This window comes from Medicago truncatula, chromosome 3 (genome assembly GCF_003473485.1).
Source record: "Medicago truncatula cultivar Jemalong A17 chromosome 3, MtrunA17r5.0-ANR, whole genome shotgun sequence".
Lineage (NCBI taxonomy): Eukaryota > Viridiplantae > Streptophyta > Magnoliopsida > Fabales > Fabaceae > Medicago > Medicago truncatula.
This window is the reverse complement of record NC_053044.1, coordinates 54,097,730-54,115,845: the sequence shown is the minus strand read 5'-3', so window position 1 is coordinate 54,115,845 and position 18,116 is coordinate 54,097,730. Positions and strand designations below refer to the sequence as shown.

At 33.5% G+C, this 18,116-nt stretch overlaps 1 protein-coding gene across 1 annotated transcript; it reads left to right on the top strand.

Annotated features, from left to right (window-relative positions):
* Positions 1–1,779: 1,779 nt before the first annotated feature.
* Positions 1,780–15,671, top strand: LOC11436097 (protein ANTI-SILENCING 1). Its single transcript, XM_003603549.4, has 11 exons — positions 1,780–2,404; positions 4,055–4,223; positions 4,755–5,689; positions 10,537–10,563; positions 10,739–10,831; positions 11,259–11,337; positions 11,444–11,534; positions 14,403–14,511; positions 14,619–14,735; positions 14,852–14,935; positions 15,407–15,671. The coding sequence occupies exons 1-10, from the start codon at positions 2,060–2,062 to the stop codon at positions 14,903–14,905; spliced, it is 2,019 nt and encodes a 672-aa protein (XP_003603597.1). The 5' UTR covers positions 1,780–2,059; the 3' UTR covers positions 14,906–14,935; positions 15,407–15,671.
* The last annotated feature ends 2,445 nt before the right edge of the window (positions 15,672–18,116 follow it).

The window sequence follows — 18,116 nt, the reverse complement described above, 5'->3', positions numbered from 1 at the left end:
ACTGTTAAGCCTAATAGGCCGGCCTATTAATACTTATTTATTAAAAAATATTTTTTTTTTATATTAAAATAATTGCATATATTAAAAATATAAACATATTTTTCTCTATCTATTAGTCCCTTAATAGGCTTTGTTGTTGTAGACTTTTATGTAGGCTTTAATCTAGTTGAAATTTACCTGTAGTTAAATAGGCTTTTAAGTAGGCTTTAAGACATGTTTAACCTATTTAGTAGGTCAAATGAACTATTTGATGACCTTAATGTAAAGTAGGCACGTAAGTAGGCTTTCAGGTCAGTCCAGACTTTTAAATAGGCCAGACCAGGCCTAGAAAAACGGCCTATGATAGGCCATAGGCCAGGCTCAGGCTTGTGATTTATTTCGTAGGCTAGGCTCAGGCCTACCAAAGCCTGGCCTATTCCCAGCCCTACCTGCTGTGTCATTCTTAATTTTGAGTAACAAAAAAAAATCATATAACAATTTGGTCATTTATTTATTCATTGAGAAATGATATTTGAACATCTATTTGGTGACAATTTTTGTGACAACTTTCTCTCATACTCACATAATTTTTTACTTTATCTCTCTATTGCTTTGGTTTCCGTGCAAATACCTACATTTTCTTTATAAATTATGGTTGTCACACAAGTTGTCAACCAAATTAATTATTCATTTTACCATATCTTTGCCTTTTTCATCAATTTACATTTGAATTTTAAAGCTTCAAAACAAAATAATCACTTTTCAAACAATCTTTTTTTTAATCTCACTCCATAATCAAGTGGATAATACATTGAAATATATATTTTTCCCTCTCCCTCCTTCTCAAACCTTAGTCGTCGCCCATTCCATCTTCTTGTCTACCGAAGATGAGTGATTTAGAGTTAATTTTGACATAAAATGAATAAGTTATTTCCACATAATTTTAGTCTTATTTCATTTGTTTTTGTAATTTCGTCGTCTTTGCACGACTCTTATTTTGTTTTGATTTTCCGTCTTAGTGCGCTTTTTATTTATTTTAGGTTGAAAGATTAGCTCCGAGCAAGTGCAGATATAATAAATGAGTTTTGCGACGTCAACGTTGCAAATATCGAGACATGAGTATTCCGAAGACTTTAATATAGTTGTATTTGTAAACATATGATTTTTGCCGTTTTATGCCATTAATCTGGATGCTGAGAATTTATTCGTAAATTTTTCCTTTTGTTTTTACCGACTTTGGATTAGGGTGGAAATATGTTAGGTCGAGCTAGACTTTGCAAGCGTGGCCTGTCAAAATTTTTAAGGCTTATGTCTGGCATGTGGCCTTTTATAAACTTACTTTTTAGGTTTGAGTTTAGCCTTTTGAAAGCTTGATTAGGCATGTTTGTCTGTTTAAAAACATATTTTATATGAACATCTTTAAATATATATTATAATAATAAATAATATTATTCATACTGACCTAAGTAGACCGGCCTAATAGGCCTAAGAGACTTTTTTAATAGTCCATGACTTGACAATTTAAGCTAAATAAACTTAATAAAAAACTTAGGTCTTCTCTATTTAAAAAAAAAGTCTAACACAGTTTAGTCTCTAGTAGTCCAAATCGTACGGTTTCTATAGGACGACTTGACATATTACCATCCCTAGTTTAAATTTGTAGTGTATCAATATACTATATCAATTTGAATACATATCATTTATTTTTTTTAATTTTTTTTTTGGACAAGTTAAAATGAACACTTAGTTTTATAAATGAAAATAAAAAAAGTTTTAATATAAAAGTTTTGATATTTTTGTTTCCCTTAACCGATCGATTCACTTCCCGTCCCATCACTCTTCGTTATAAGTGCACACAAGATAGTTGTAACGTGCGTCTCTCCAGTTCTTGTTAGGGTTTTACGCTTGTTGCCAGACGGTTCCATTTCTTCCCGCTCGCTCACAATAACCAATGCCATATCAGAAAACCTAACAATCTTCCACAAACTTCCCAACTCTCATTCCATCAATTCTCACTTTCGTAACCGTTTCGCTTTCTGAATTTCATTTTCAGACGAAGAATCTGTCGAACCATCCAACTATGGTAGAAGATGCAAATGACAAGGATCCTGAATTCAAATGGGGAAAACATAAATGCTTCGGTGGCAAAAAAAGGGAAGTTAATTTCTACGAATCGTTTACTTACGATGGTGTTCATTACACTCTTTACGATTCTGTTTATCTTTACAAAGAAGGTGAACGTGAACCGTTTATTGGCAAAGTAATCAAAATTTGGGAAAATGCTAATAAGAGTAAGAAAGTTAAGATTCTATGGTTTTTTCGTCCATGTGAGATTTTTAATTTCTTGCAAGGGTACGAGCCTGTTGAAAATGAGTTGTTTTTGGCTTCTGGTGAAGGATTAGGGCTTACAAATATCAATCCTCTGGTAATTTGATTTTGATTTTTTGTATTTGAAATTTAACTGTTTGTTTATTTCATTTGCATTTATAATCAAATATATCTTGTATAATTTTATGGAAATTAGGGTTGTAGTGTTGAAAATGTTTTATTGAAATCAGGGTTATACTGTTGCAAATCATATTATTATGACACTGGATGATTGGATAATTGTTCTGTGAAGTACCGGAATGAAGAATCCCGGTTCTGTTAGAATCTTTACCACTATTGTTTGGTTAGAGTTTAGGGGGTGACATGACATGATAACAAACAATGGACACTAGTTACCATTGTTTTGGTTATAAATTGTGGTCGCGTTGTGATTCTCGACAATGCAGAAAATTGATTGCTATTGTGCGGCAATGCAGTTGCCAAAGTTGCAAAAACCATGATATCGAGTGCCTGCGGCTGCAATCATGGCTCTGATGTGGACCTTTATTTGAAACCTTGATTTGTGCTAATACTGTGGTTGTGTCAGTTTGAAATTCTAGTTTGAACTTACATCATGCAAGTGTCAAGTATTTAAAATTAAAATTGCTGTCAGAATTGGATTTTATAAGAGGAATTGGATTTTTTTGGCTGAGTCAAACTGCCAAACCTAAATCTTTGCTATAAGTTTATCATGTGCATGGTTGTTTGTTTTCTGTGGAACAATTTATGTGTTACAGAAACCTTTGTTGTTTTATTTTAGTGGTGCTACTGTTAGATGAGTAGCTACACAAGACAAGATAGGGTAAGCAATAATATTGTCAAGAGAAAAACAGTAGGTTGTTTGGGCAAAGTGTAGAGAAGAAGACCGATAGAAACATTGCCAAGGAGGATAGATATGACAGAAGATAGTTCATTAGACAGAAAGATACCTACTAAAAGTCAAAACATAAAGAAAGACTTGGAGTTTAATGGACTGTCTGGTGTTGCTGAATGGTTTTGTCCATGACACATGATCGCACCATGATGAAATGGTGTGGCTGAATTTTAACAAGACACCATACAAAGGCTATGGTGTGGTGACTTCCTTGTGGCTGGCCATGGTACCTGCTGCATACATGTTGGAAAAAGTCGAAAAAGCATGAAAAGGGGGTCAGGTAGCATGACCCAACCACTTAATCCTGCTATCACAGTTCTGTTTCAACACAAGCTGCTCTCTCCATCTTTCGGTCCATCCATTCACCCCTGCAACCTTCCTCTTGCAAACCATATACCTTTTTCTGTTTTCTTAACTCCATCTTTTATGTCCTTTTTTTTCTGTCTCGTCCTTAATTTTTTTTTCCTTTCTTTTTCCTTTTATACGATGCTATTTTCTCCATCCTGCTTATTTCTTGTATCTCCCCCAGTTGATCAACAGATTTCTCCATCCTGCTTATATTTTGTATCTCCCTGAGAAAAGGAAAAGAATACAGAGCATTACACTAGTAAACAGAGAAATCATAATGAAAGCAAAGAGAAAACAGTAAGAAAAGTGAAGGCAAATAAAACAGAACAAAAAAGAGAGATTTTGTCAGCAAGCTTCTTTATTGGATCACAATTTTATTTGCCATACTTGTATGATGAATTGTTGTTGTTACTATTGTAGTATTCCTCTTTAATGGTTAACAGCATGACTGTGCTATGTTTTTATTCGTATTGTATACCACATCAGGAAGCTATTGCTGGAAAATGCAATGTTGTTTGCATTTCAAAGGACAACAGAAATCCACCTCCACCAGACAAAGATCTTCAAAATGCCGATTTTGTATGCTATCGTTTCTTTGATGTTGGGCAGCATAAAATATTGGACAAGGTAGATGATAAGATTGCTGGAATTGAAGGTACGCAATTATATTTATTTAAAAAATATTATCGGAAATTCCTGTAAAACTTAAGACGGAAATACAATCACACCTGCGTTGTTTAGGGCTGTTTCATTGACATCCATATGAAATTGTGTCTTGCTTCACTTATCTCATTCTTGAGAAATCAGCTGAGTCATATTTTTTAAGAAATGAAACTGACATTCCAGGCGTTGCCTTTTCTATTATGGAAATTGAAGTTATTTTACATAATTACTGATTGTAATTAAACATACAATTAACGAGAAATCTTCAGATTTTGAGAAACCTGTAGAGCGAAATTCGTTCCAAGTCTTGTCGAATGATTTTTTCTTGCCTAATGGGAATTTTTTTGTTACATGTGCATACTGTTTTATAATTGAATCTTCAAACTATTTCAAATTTGTTGTTAATATTAATGTTCACATTGGGAAAATTTTTATTTTTAATGTTATAACCCTAAATAATATGGAATGAGTGTAATTTTTCATGATCGAATATATTTTGAAGTTGTTTATTTAATTGTTGCAGTTAAAAATATTTTTAACAATTTATATAGTCAAAAGCTTGGCGGTTTTTCGAAACTTGGTTTAGATGAGAAACAAGTTGGCGTGAAAGTCACGGAAAGTAATGAAGCGGTGGCTCTTTCAAGTAAAAAAAACAATAAGCATTTGATTGAAAAACTAGATGGCAAGTGTTTTGATAATGTTGATTTTAAGCCATCATTGGGAGAAAAACGTACCTCTAGCCTTGGTTTAAAGGACACTAGTAAATCGAATGGTGGTTTGCACTCTATTTCCCGTGACAAGACCTTGCCTCAAGCCAAAGAGAAAGAGAATGGGGTTAACAAGGCTTCTTTGGTTAAACAAAAATCATCTTCCAAACTATCACATTGCTCTAGCGATGGTTTGGAAATCGTAGGAATGTCTAAAATTGGAGGAAATGTCTCCATTGATAAGACCGTTTTGAAGTCCAAGTTTGATTCAGAAATGGGCGGACGTAATGTTGTTGGGGTCTCCGATCGACACATCAACAAGCGATTGGGGGAGGGCAACACCTCTGAGAAGGATAAGTACAATTTTTCTAGTGCAAAGACGACAAATAATGTTAAAAATCGAAGGGATGTCGATGTGAAGGAAGTCCCTTCAAAAAAGCTAAAGATTGACACAACGTCAGTTAAACTCTCTAGTGACAAGTTGGCCGACATGCAAATTAACAAGCGATTGGAGGAGAGAAAGGCTTCTTTTAAAGAAAAATATGGCGTTTCTAGTAGGACAAATCATGTGCAAAATCAAAGGAACCATGATGATGATGTGAAGGAAGCCCCTTCGAAAAAGCTAAAGATTGACACAATGCATACTAAACTCTCTAGTGGCAAGTTGCGTAAAGAATCGTCTACAACCTCTCCAAACTTGGAGCACAAGCAAGATTACAGTGTAACGGATGTTACTCAAAGACCTGACGTTGTAAGTTGCAAAACAAGCACTCTCATTTTGTCATGCTAATTATTCATCTCTTTACACCTTATACCTTACTAGTTTAACATTATCCCAATGAAGGACGTTGTCAAAATAGGGTCAACATATAATCTTAGCCTTCATCCCAATTGTGTCTTTAAAGCTTGTCTAGAAAAATGATATTGTCATGCTAGTATTTCACGTCATTTGTGCTTTATCATAGGATTGCGCAGTGTTGTCAGATAGCGGTTATAGTGTAATGGAATTTAAACAAATCATTATTGTTCCTCTATACGCTATTGTGTTTAGTGTTTTGCAACAATTTGTAAAGTTAGGGGGTTAAATTGCTATGTTTTTTTATTAGGTGGTCGAAATTGCAACTTTTGAATTGTTTAAGGGCCAAAATACACTTGAACCTTAATTTTTTTTCTTCATGTGATAATTTTGGGTCCAAACTTGTCTCATTTTATGTTTTCTAAGATTCGTATAGGCAATACTAAAAACAACTCAAATCAAAGATACCTTATACTTTTACCATTTTAGGTCTCAATAGAGGTTTCCTTTTAAAAGATATTCATTCGTAGTGTTAAACATTCTAAGCCTATACACTATTGATGAACTAGTCATTGCCATTAGATTTTTCATAGTGTTAAACATTATATCCCTTATTATTTTTGATTGAGTGGTTGAAACTAGGGAGCAATAGAAGTAGATGGAAACCATAGAATTCAACCTGGGTGGTTGAGATGGAGGAGTGCCTTAAGTGTTTTATGTGATGAGAAAGTACCACTCAAGTTTAAGGATTTTTTTTTATGTAAACCATAGAATTCAACTGACGATGTTCAACGTGACAAAGTGTTGGGTGGTGTAAACCATAGAATTCAACCTGGGTGGTTGAAATGGAGGAGTGCCTTAAATGTTTTATGTGATGAGAAAGTACCACTCAAGTTGAAGGATATTTTTTATGTAAACCATAGAATTCAACATGATCTACGAGACAAAGTGTTGGGGGTAAAGAACCAACATGAAAATAAATTAAGCGTAGTAGAGATGAGAATTTTGTGTTGGATGCGTGGTGAAACTAGTTAAAATAAAATTAGAAATGACTACATTAGAGAGTTGGGGTTGCACATATAGTAGAAAAGAATGTAGAAACTAAACTTAAGTGGTTTGGACATGTAGAGAAATTACCAGAGGTAGAGGTAGAGGAAAACCTAATAAAACTATGAAAGTAACTATCAAGAAGGATCTAGAGATCAATCAGTATGACAAAGACATAGCTTTTGATAGAACATTATGCCATTGTTTGATTCATGCAGCCAACCCCACTTAGTGGGATAAAGATTGGTTGTTGTTGTTGGTTGATTGGTGTCATATTTTACTATCTTCTAAATGTAAAGGTGAAACAAAAATGCAGTTTTATGTTTGAACTTGGTTGTATCAAACAAACATAATCTATAACTTTTTCAAAATGAATTTTGTTGTGTTAATGGGTAAGGTGTTGAGTCACTTGAAAATGGAAAAGAATTGCTCGAGAGAAATTACACTTATCCTTGTTGTTTATAACCAAGGGATTACAGTCAAACCCCTTGATTATAGGGATAAGAACTAATAAACCTACTCATATAGAGATTTACTCAATATAATTAAAATCCTATACATATCTTAACACTCCCCGTCATGTTGGTGCATATGTGTGTGTGCGCGTGCGCGTGCGCGTGCGAGTGTGCGTATTAAGCTTCTCACATATATAAGATATCCTCAGGCCTCTAGCAATTTGATATAGATATCAACCAACTGATCATTAGAGATCACCAAGGATGTAACTATTTGCTTGGAAAGAATTTTTTCGAACGAAGCGACAATCCATCTTTATGTGCTTAGTCCGCTGATAGAAGATATGATTAGACGCGATATGTAAAGCTGCTTGGTTATCACAAATGAGACTCATCAAGCACTTGTTTCAACCAAATAAGTTCACAAGCAGTGACAACCATGAATTAGTTATGTGAAATGTTTGTGGGGTAGTTGAACCCAAAAACCATCTTTATGTGCTTAGTCCGCTGATAGAAGATATGATTAGACGCGATATGTAAAGCTGCTTGGTTATCACAAATGAGACTCATCAAGCACTTGTTTCAACCAAATAAGTTCACAAGCAGTGACAACCATGAAACAAGTGCTCCCCAACTCGCCAAACAACTTCTTATTCCTCAAAAGAGAAGAAAGTATATGGCATGCAAATTTGATTTCAATGATGTACATAAATTTGAATTGAGGTGAAATTTGGAGAACTTATTCTAAGTTAAATCTCAGTTTTATGTATCTTGGGTTTATAATATGCAAAAATGTGGAAATAGAGGGGAATGACAATCATTGTATTCAAGTAGGCTTTGATGAAAAATGAAAGAATGTTTCGAGTTTTAATTTGTAAAAGAAAAATATCATTCGAGCTCAAAGGAATAGTTTGTACTATTTTAAGACATGTTGGGCAGAGGTAAAGGAAACATTGAAAAAGATAAGTCACATGTTGGGCTAGACAACATACCTATTGAAGTGTGGAAAAACCTTGGAGATAGAGGCATTGCAAAGCGTACCAAACTTTTCAACAAAATTATGAGATCAAAGCAAACACGGGATGTGTAGAGAAGGAACACTTTAATTCCAATCTGTAACTCATATCATGAAGTTATTGGAAAGAGTGATTGAACTGAGACCAAAAAAAGAGATGCAAGTTGCTGATAACCAATTTGATTTTATGCTTGCGAGGTCGACCATGGAAGCAATCTACTTACCACAACATGTGATGGAGCAGTATAAGATGGATAAAAAAGACTTGCACTTAGTTTTCATTGATTTGGAGAAGGCATATGAGAGTGCCTCGAGATATTTTGTGGAAAGCCCTAGAGAAGAAAAGTGTTACGATTGCCTATATTTAAGCTATCAGGAATATAAATTAGGGGGTCTCAACTTGTGTGAGGACACATGATGGTGAAACCAATAATTTTCCCACAATAATAGGATTACCCCAAGGTTCAACCCTAAGCCCTTATCTTTTTACTTTAGTTTTGGATTTACTTACGGAACACATCCAAGTGCTAGCACCAAGGTGCATGATTTTTGCAAACGATATAGTTCTACTTGGAGAGTTGAAGGAGGAATTAAATAGGAGGTTGGAGATGAGCCTTAGAAACGTATGGCCTCCGCCTGAGTAGAAAGCAAAACAAAGTATATTGAACGTGTCTTACTTTTCCTAAAAAAAAAGACATATGCTTTAAAACTTGTCTCTTATCTCATTTATTTATTATCTTATCTCTCCAAGAAGTACCTCATTGGAACTTGATGTTAAATCCTGGTGAAATTGTTTATGTTGTGGAATCCTGTCGATGCGTGCTATTCATAGCCAGTCTCAAGCCCTAATAAAAGGAAAGGGTTTTGTTAGGCCTCAACAACCAACCTAAAACAAATTCGAATCTTTATGACATTGATGGACCAACGATATTATCAAGATAATGTAAAACATTATATAGAGAGATGTCCTATGTTTGTTGGGGAACAAAATTGAGTTTTTGTGCTGTCTTTTATCCTTTTTCTGTTATGTCCTCTCACCACTTTCAAATTGAAACAATAATTTTTATGTTATCCTGTTCTTTAAGTTTTTGCAATTCAATGGATCCTACGAGATTACCTATCAGATTCCTCCTATGCTTTCAACTCATACAACACCTCCTATACGTCTCTTCTTCATACTTGCTCTCATTATCTAGCTCTTGATACCAAGTCTATTAGGATCTTCTTTTGCATCCATTCAATCAATTTATTTGTCAATAAAATGTCTGCATAACAGAGCATGTGAGTACGATAAACTAATCTATATTGCTTTTGTTACTAATTGAGACACGGTGCAGAAGTGACATACAAAGATCCCCAAAAATAGATAGAATATAAAGGAGAAAATGGTGATGGTTGGAAGGCCGAAGAGAAGAGAATCGTATAGATAGTGGCATTGTTATACTAGAGTTTCTCATTTAAGTATAGGGATTTCACAATTTTGCAATAAAACCATCTGTCTAATTTCGCCCCACTTATGACAACATTGGTTTAAACCTCCATTTTGTATTGTTTTTCAACATAAGAATTAGCACTATTGATTTTCCTCGTGGGCTTTTGGCATGCTAAAGTTGGTCCTTATTTGTGCACCGGAACAGTTGGCACCTGTGTTGTGTCGGGAACGTCATCTCCATATGAATATTTATTTTTCCTTCATATTGCTCCAATTGGTCCAGCTTATCAAGAGGATAGATTTCATGACATTTGGTGTCTATAGATTGGAAGTAATTGAAGAATTTTATTGCTTCATATTGCTTCTGATTATGGCATATATTAACAAGAACTCTGTTAGGATCCTACAAATTCTAACCTTCAAATATTAGGGAAATAGATTATTCGCACATGAATTTGTTGATTCGAAAGAAATTCGGGATACAAAAGTGATTCTCCCCTCAACTAGTGCATTCTCTAGCTCACAACTTTCACAAATTAATTTCCTAACTATACTAAATGTATGATTAGTCCTATTTATAAAACAAACTAAAATACCAGAAAGTCTACTGTCTATACCTAGACTATTCTAACTAGCAACAACAAGCACAACTAACAACCACTATACATTCTTATACATTTTCCAGAGAAACAAAGATCTAATAAATTTTGACTTTACATATTGTATTTAGTAAATCGATGTACTTTTGTCAAGTTTCAATTGTTCAGTTGTTTTGATGCATGATGCTTTTATACATCAATTTTTAGTTTTCTTATGCATGTTTTTCTTCTTCTTTTCTTTCACTTGATGACAGGATAGAAGCAAATGGTTTAAGCCAATGGTAAGTTTTCTTTTTAATTCTATTCTCTTTCAACATCTTTATTTGATTGACTCTTGTAGGATGTAAACTTGAAGTTTCTCTTTTTTATCTTTCCGGAAATCGGACAATGCAGTTGCATGAGAGTAAGTGAAACATAGCTGACTTATGTATGATTGATCTTTCTTTACGTTTTCAGCCTTGGGAGGAAAGAATGAAAGATGCTTATGAGCAAGGGAGACTTGTGCTGCTTGAAAATTTGGATCCTTCTTTAACTTCATCAGAAGTGCAGGTAATAATCATTCCAAAACCGGCATTTTCATATTTTTGTAGGTTATGGGGAAAATTATTATAAATACAAAACTAACATTCTATAACTACTGCATTACCAGCGTGTTGAATCCTATGTAGACTCTAGACGTGGTTAATTTGTGGGGTAAATAGCCTCGTTTATCAGTACTCCTTGGTTTTCTTTGTAGTTGTGTTTTATTTGGAATAGAAGAGGCTTTATTTGCATTTGTACCATTTATTTTTGGGGTGATTCACTTTTAAGGCTGTGAGCATCTGTAATAGAGATGCAATATTCTAGCTGTTGCATGAATTCATTTCTTTTATGTAGAATGACTAGTCTATCCCTTAATGACAATTTCATCCGCTTTGTTGTTATCTTACTAACCTTCCTATCTCTAATATCTTTGACATACTTTTCTAAATCACAGGATATTATTTTGGATGGCTTTAAAGAACGATGTACTGCAAAGCTGATCCAGAAGACCGCATATTCTAGTCCTAATTCTGGTTAGAAGCTGCAGTCTTTGCTCATTTTTTCTTACAAGCTAGCTGAGATTGCATGCACTTTCATATTCCTCTTCTCATCTGTGTTTCAATATTATTTACGATACAGGTCAAGCTTTTGCTATATTTAAAAGAAAGGAAGCAGCAGAATCTGTCATTAGAAATTTGGAGGAGGGGTGTTTCTTGATGTCAAATGGGCGGTATGTACTCCTTTGTAAATTCTTGATAACTGCACTAGCAAATGGCTTAAATCTGTCTATATGATATTAATCATGCACAAACATTCATGAAGCATGATGTGCGTACTCTCTAAATATTTTTGTACCGATTGTTTCTTATACCTCATGAGAGTTTTATTTAGATTCGGGGAGGGGAGTCGATATCATAAAGTGTGGGAGAACATTTACAAGAAGAGGTAGAGGGGACTCAGGCTAACAAGAGAGACCGAGACTTGTGAAAACCCATAATCAGTTCAAAGTGTAATAGAAACTAAGCTAACTGTAAAGGTAGAGGAAAGTTTAGAGAAAGTAAAGGGAGGCTCTGGAATGAATTCAGTTAGTTACCATCTATTTGACGCCTAACTGAATCTTCTTCAGTTAGCTACAAGTGACTCTAATTAGTTAACTCTGACTCAATTAACTGTAGGTTAGTTAGGACCAATGTTTTGAGTCTATCCCGTGCAGGGTCCCTAGACTCGACTCGCAAACTCATAAGAGTTTATGGACTTCAAGAAAACCTATAAATGACATATATATCCTCCGGTCACTATTATAAGCAACAAACCACTTTATAGGTTCATTGAATAACTAATGTATCTGGTCTACATTATTAGACCAGTTACATTAGTTTTTCGGTGAATCTAAAAGGTGATTTTTTGCTTATTATAGTAACCAGAGGGAGTAGATATTAGATAATAAACCACTGATCTAACATAAAAGTTATTTCCACATTTCAATTTCAACCTCAACCTCAAATTGGGGTTAGTAAAAGAAAACAGAACAGGTCAAAAAACATGCTATAGTAAAAGAAAAGGAATAAAGATTGCTTCAAGAAACAGAGCAACAAAAGAACAAACCAGAGCTGCTCGTTAGTCTTGATAATAGATAGCAAAACAAAGCAAAATAGCAAAACAAAGCTAGATAGCAAAACAAAGAGCAACATTATAAGATAGCAAAACAGTTAAGAGGTTACAAGAGAGGAAAACAGAGCACACAAAATCAAAGAGTAAAACAAGAGCATCGCATAACACAACTGACTTAACAAAGCATTGCAAATGAGACAAAATGAAACAAAGAGGAACCCCAAACCTGACACGTGAAAACAAGAGCAGAGCGGTGAAATACAAGCAAATCTTATATATCGAAGAGAAACACTTAGGTTTGTAGTTTGTCCTGAACTGTGAAGACGATTTGAGAGCCTTAGAATTCAAGAAACGTTGAAGCAGTACTGCATTTTGGGCTTTTTCCATAAGCTTTTTTGAACTTGCAACAGAATCATGAGTTTTTCCTGAGGCATCTGTGTCTGTCCAGAAAACAATTCCGCTTGCAGTCAACTCAGCCTTGGCTAGATAACATACTCGGAAAGTTAGTACAGCTAGATAACATATTTGCAATCTCCTCTAGTTACTACAGAGTTGATCATTTGCTCTATTACTTTCCCTCAAAGTCAGGATAGCAACTTAGAGAGCTTTTGCCAACAGCTTTGAGCTTGTCTTTTGAGTGTATGAAGTTTTAGAGGAGACAAGGGTTTGATGAGTAGATCAGCAACATGGTCTAAAGCTGGAATATGTTGAACTACAAGGCTCGGAGAAAAAAAGATGGCAAGTTTCATGTGCTTAGTTTTGGCATGCAAAACACAATTATATGAGAGGAAAGGGAAACATGATGACATTAACTCTGTCTTACTGCCTTACCGTAACTCAAGTGGTTGGGACAGAAATGTTTTGAAAACATGAATTTTGGAATTTGCAGTAAGATTCAGTCATGAATCCTGGTATTGAGCAGTATCTTTGATAATTGGCGTCGATTCATCAGAGGAAGCCATGGTTTTGGATAAAAAATGAGCTCTGTGATACCATAATAGAATCTAAGCCATTGTCAAAGAAAAGGAAAGTGCAGAGAAAGTAAAGGAAAGTTCTGGAATGATTTCATTAATCAAAAGATGAGTAATATACTTCAATGGTATTTATATGGACACCAGCTATCTAACATCTTTTAACTGAATCTCTTAAGTTAGTTACCAATGACTTAGTACAGCTAGATAACAGATTTGGAATCTGTTATTCGATTAACTATAGTAACTATGCAGTTACCCTATTAAAGAGCGTAGTCAGGTACGATTGTCTTATGTCTGAAGCAATGTTCTGAAACCAGACCGGTCGTTGAATTAGTAAAGACACCAGTTTATGGTTCAACTGTGGTAAAGCGGTTGAATCAATTATAGTTAAATTATTATTGGTATGTTTATTATATTTATTAGATGCTAATATAAATTAAATTCAATATTTATATATAGTCCTAGAAACAGCCTCTTGTGTATAAAAAAGGGTAAGGTAGCGTACAATACACCATTTGGTGGGACGCCTTCCTGGGCCCTGCGTAAGTGGGAGCTTTAGTGCACCGGGCTGCCCTTTTTTATTTTTTATTTTTTTAGAGTGTAATACACATAATAGTGCTTTCTAACATAACGCATTTATAGGAATGATGTAATATTATTGACAATAAAATGATGCAAAAGACTGAAAACGAATTTCTATTTATAAGGTATATTTGTAACATGCTGAAAGTTGAATAAGCATTAGCTTGGAGATTTTTACAATATAAGATTATCTTAGAATATCTTTATACTATGTTAGAGTATCTTGGTTTATCTCGTAAGATTAGTTTCCTTTATCTTGGATTGGTTTCCTAAGATTAGTTACCTTTTTTTGTTGAGAAAATATAACCCGTGTAATCATATATCGTAGTGCGCTAAAGCGTACAACAAGTTAAATGTTTGTAAATTTGCTTGATATTGTTTGCTCTTATGTATTGCTTACTTGGAATATTTAATTTTACTGTTCGGTATAGCCCACTTGTGGGAAGCTTTGGAAGACTCCCTTGCATTCCGGAGAAGAAGCCGACATTTTATGGTCATCATGTTATTGACCAACTTCGATTGCAAACACAACGTGAGATGGTATGGTCAGATTAATTCTTGTTTGAATTCGTATCCTAATTTTGAAATTATTTGGCAACAAGTTGGTTCATTTTCTTTTTTTCGTGAATCTGATTTTGGTTGAACAGAAAGATGCAATATCTACTTCACATTGTTCTCAGCCCAACAACATTGAATATGATATGGCTGTAGAGTGGTGTTTACTACAAGAAAGAGCGGACAAATCTTGGAGAAAATTATATCAGGTATTGAATTGTTGAATTGTGTCGGAAATTATTCATTTCTGCTTTATTTTAAGCAACATTGAATTAGTTTTGCTAAATCTTAAGCGATATTGATATTTGGTTATAACATTTTTAAGCGACAAGGTGGGGAGTTGAGCAAACTCAAAGCTAAGTTGAAGTCTAAACTCTAAACGATTTCCATTGACCCTTCTATTTTGTTGGTAAGTTTTCCCTTAAAAAAAAATTTGGTTGTGAAGTTTTTTAATTGGATTTTCTCTATTGCTTGTATTAAATACGAGTTTAGACTGTTCTAAGCATTATATATTCAACTCAATGTTTTTTTTGCTGCAATGCATGCGTTTTATACTAGCAGATAGGTTGTTATTTTTATTGAACTGATTCTGTTTGATCTTTTGAAAAAAAATAAATCACATGATCGAAGTTTTCTTGTTCTTCAAAGTTCTTTTTTTTTTTGTTTTGTTTTGTGATATTTTGTTCTTCAAAGTTATACCATAAGTATCGAAACTATGAAGTTATGTCTATGGATCTGGTTTTGAGACTATGACATTTATATTTTGTCTTCCTCTATTTTTGAATATAGAATGAGTCCTATGATCAAAGGCCTGAGCTGTGGTTGGTTTGTAGTGGGTTGTGAAATTTTGATCTGACAAGCTTCTTTTTCCTCTCTGCAGAACGACACTGACTTTGTTCACCTAGGTTGTGGCATGACTGGCAATTGTTTTGGTTCAGCAGGTGTAGATATAACATTCTTGGGGGTTCTTAGTATACAGCATCTCCCTGGAAAACTGTTGAACGTTTTATTGCCCAGTTAAATTTTGCTGTTGTTGTACTATATATAGTTCCTTGTCTTTGATGCAAACCCCATTAATTTTCTTTGGCAATATAAACTCCATTGTCATTCAATTCAGTTCTTATGATGAGTATAATCCTTTTCAACTTTCTTCCTGCCATATTGTTGTAACTTGTCCATAATATGAAAATTGGCTTGAAGCTATTTATAAAATACTCCCTCCGTTTCAAAATATAAGCAAATTTTATTTTTTAGATTCATTCAATTAATGATGTACTCCCTCCGTTTTAACATCATTAATTGAATGAACGTAAAAAGTAAAATTTGTTTATATTTTGAAACGGAGGGAGTACCTATTTAAAATGATAATAACAAGAAAACAGTAAATACTAAGTTGTGTATAGCGACAAATAAAAAAAACATAACAAACTAACACCGAAAATACTCCTGCATGGTTATTGGCAAAGTTTGGACTTCAATAGGAAGAATCAAGAGTGATTTTCAGATATCCTAAATCCGGAAAGAAAGATAAATTAATGGAAGATCATGTTGATGGAAAATAAGCATTTTAAAATGTCTCACTAGTTTCCTCTACATCGCTCAAATCTGTTACTCCTTCCATCCCAAATTGTATGTCACTTTAGACAAAATATTTGTCCCAAATTATATGTCGTTTTACGATACCAATGAAAAAATAATGTTACTTTTCCTATTATATCCTTAACTATTTATTACTCTCTCTTCTTTCAATTTCTTTATTTATCTTTCCCATATCATTTATTGAGGACAATTTTGTAAAACAACTCATAATATCTCTTTTCGACATAATATTAATTACATTTCTTAATATGTGTAAAATGTTCAAAACATCGTACAATTTAGGACGGAGGGAGTAAAATACATTGTCGGACACTGCTAACATAAGGATGGTAGATCGATAGAATATATTTAAGGATGATAATGGGTACTCTATGTATGGGGTATTATAGTGATCATCTTCATACTGCATTTGTAAAAAATGTCTGTATTCTTGTGGGCAACTGTCCATCTACATACCATATAGACACCTAAGTGTTTATACCCACACTTTAACTATGAAAAGACAATAAAAAAACATCACAATTGAAATAAAACTATGATCTAGTTTTTTTTAAAAAAAACTTACTCAGAAAATAGTACGAATTGTAGTATTTAACCAAATAAAAAATATTCAAAATATCCCTAAAAAATTGTACACAGGAGGGAGCGGTTATTGTATTAAGCAATTTTTAGGTTTTGATTTAGGCTTAAATAGTTAAATAAATTAATTAATTTTAGAAAAAAAATTATTTATCATAATAGATAAATGAGTAATGATATTTGAACGACTATTTCATGACAACCTTTGGGACAACCTTGTTGTTCTCTCTTGTTATTGATCAAAAACAATAGAGAGAAAAAGAAATAGAGAAAATAATAACACAATGTGACTATGATAGAGAAAGTTGTACAAAAATCATTGAACTCAAGCTGAGTGGTTGAATTGGAAAAGAGTCTCAGATGTTTTATGTGATACGAGAGTACCACTCAAGTTAAAGGGAACGTTATATTGGATAGTTGTTAAGCCAACAATATTGTGTGAAACAGAGTGTTCAACAGTCAAGAACTAATACGAGGATAAAATAAGTGTAGCGGAGATGAGAATGTTGCATTTGATATGTGGTAAGACTATGAATGATAGGATTAGAAATGACAACATTAGAGAGAGTCGAGGCAACACCTATGATATAAAAGATCATGATGAAAAAAAAAACTTAGATGTTCGAACATGTAGAGAGAAGATCCGTATATTATGTAATAAGGAGAATAAATTAGATGATGGATAATCATATTACAAAAGATAGAGGAAGACAAAAAAAAAAGTAAAAGAGAAACTATTAGTAAATATTTAAAGATTAATGAGTTAGATTCAAATATAGTTCATAGTTCGGATAGGACACTATCATATAATTTGATCTATAAAATCGATCTAATTTAGTGGGATAAAATTTCATTGTTGCTGTTATATTAAAACATAGTTGATTAGACAAAAAAATTACTTTTAATTACAAAATAGTTTATTAAAACAAATATTCTAGAATAAATTCTCCTCATATTATTATTTGTTGAAAGATCGATATACATTCTTTAATATAAGAAAATTTTCAATTTTTTTATTCTATTTATAAGAATGAAGCGTACATTAAAAGATTATAAAATATCATTTATGTAGTCTGAAAGATGTATAATTAGGCTTGAGCCTCAACCATAAGTTGGACTTTATATCAGGATGATTAAGGTGTTAGAACTAAAAATCGTATCTTAGACTGCTTTTTTAGTGCACGGTTGTACACATATCATGATTTGTTTCAATCAGACAACCTTCACTTGATCTGATAGTTCTGATTATGTCTTCTACGATGTTTCTAGGGCGAATCTATGTAATGAACCACTTATGAGCTAGTGACTCTGGATTACCCGGTCTATTGATGAATTGAACCTTGCCTAGTTCGCAACAAAAAACTACATTATAGAAACTAAAAGTTCATATGTCCAACCACATAAAATATTCG

What these genes read in the sequence shown, in the direction of transcription:
- LOC11436097 (XM_003603549.4), top strand. Translation starts at nt 2,060, where the DNA reads ATGGTAGAAGATGCAAATGACAAGGATCCTGAATTCAAATGGGGAAAA. An exon ending in GCAAATGGTTTAAGCCAATG is followed by an intron (nt 10,564 to 10,738) that starts GTAAGTTTTCTT and finishes TTACGTTTTCAG; the next exon opens with CCTTGGGAGGAAAGAATGAA. An exon ending in TAACTTCATCAGAAGTGCAG is followed by an intron (nt 10,832 to 11,258) that starts GTAATAATCATT and finishes TCTAAATCACAG; the next exon opens with GATATTATTTTGGATGGCTT.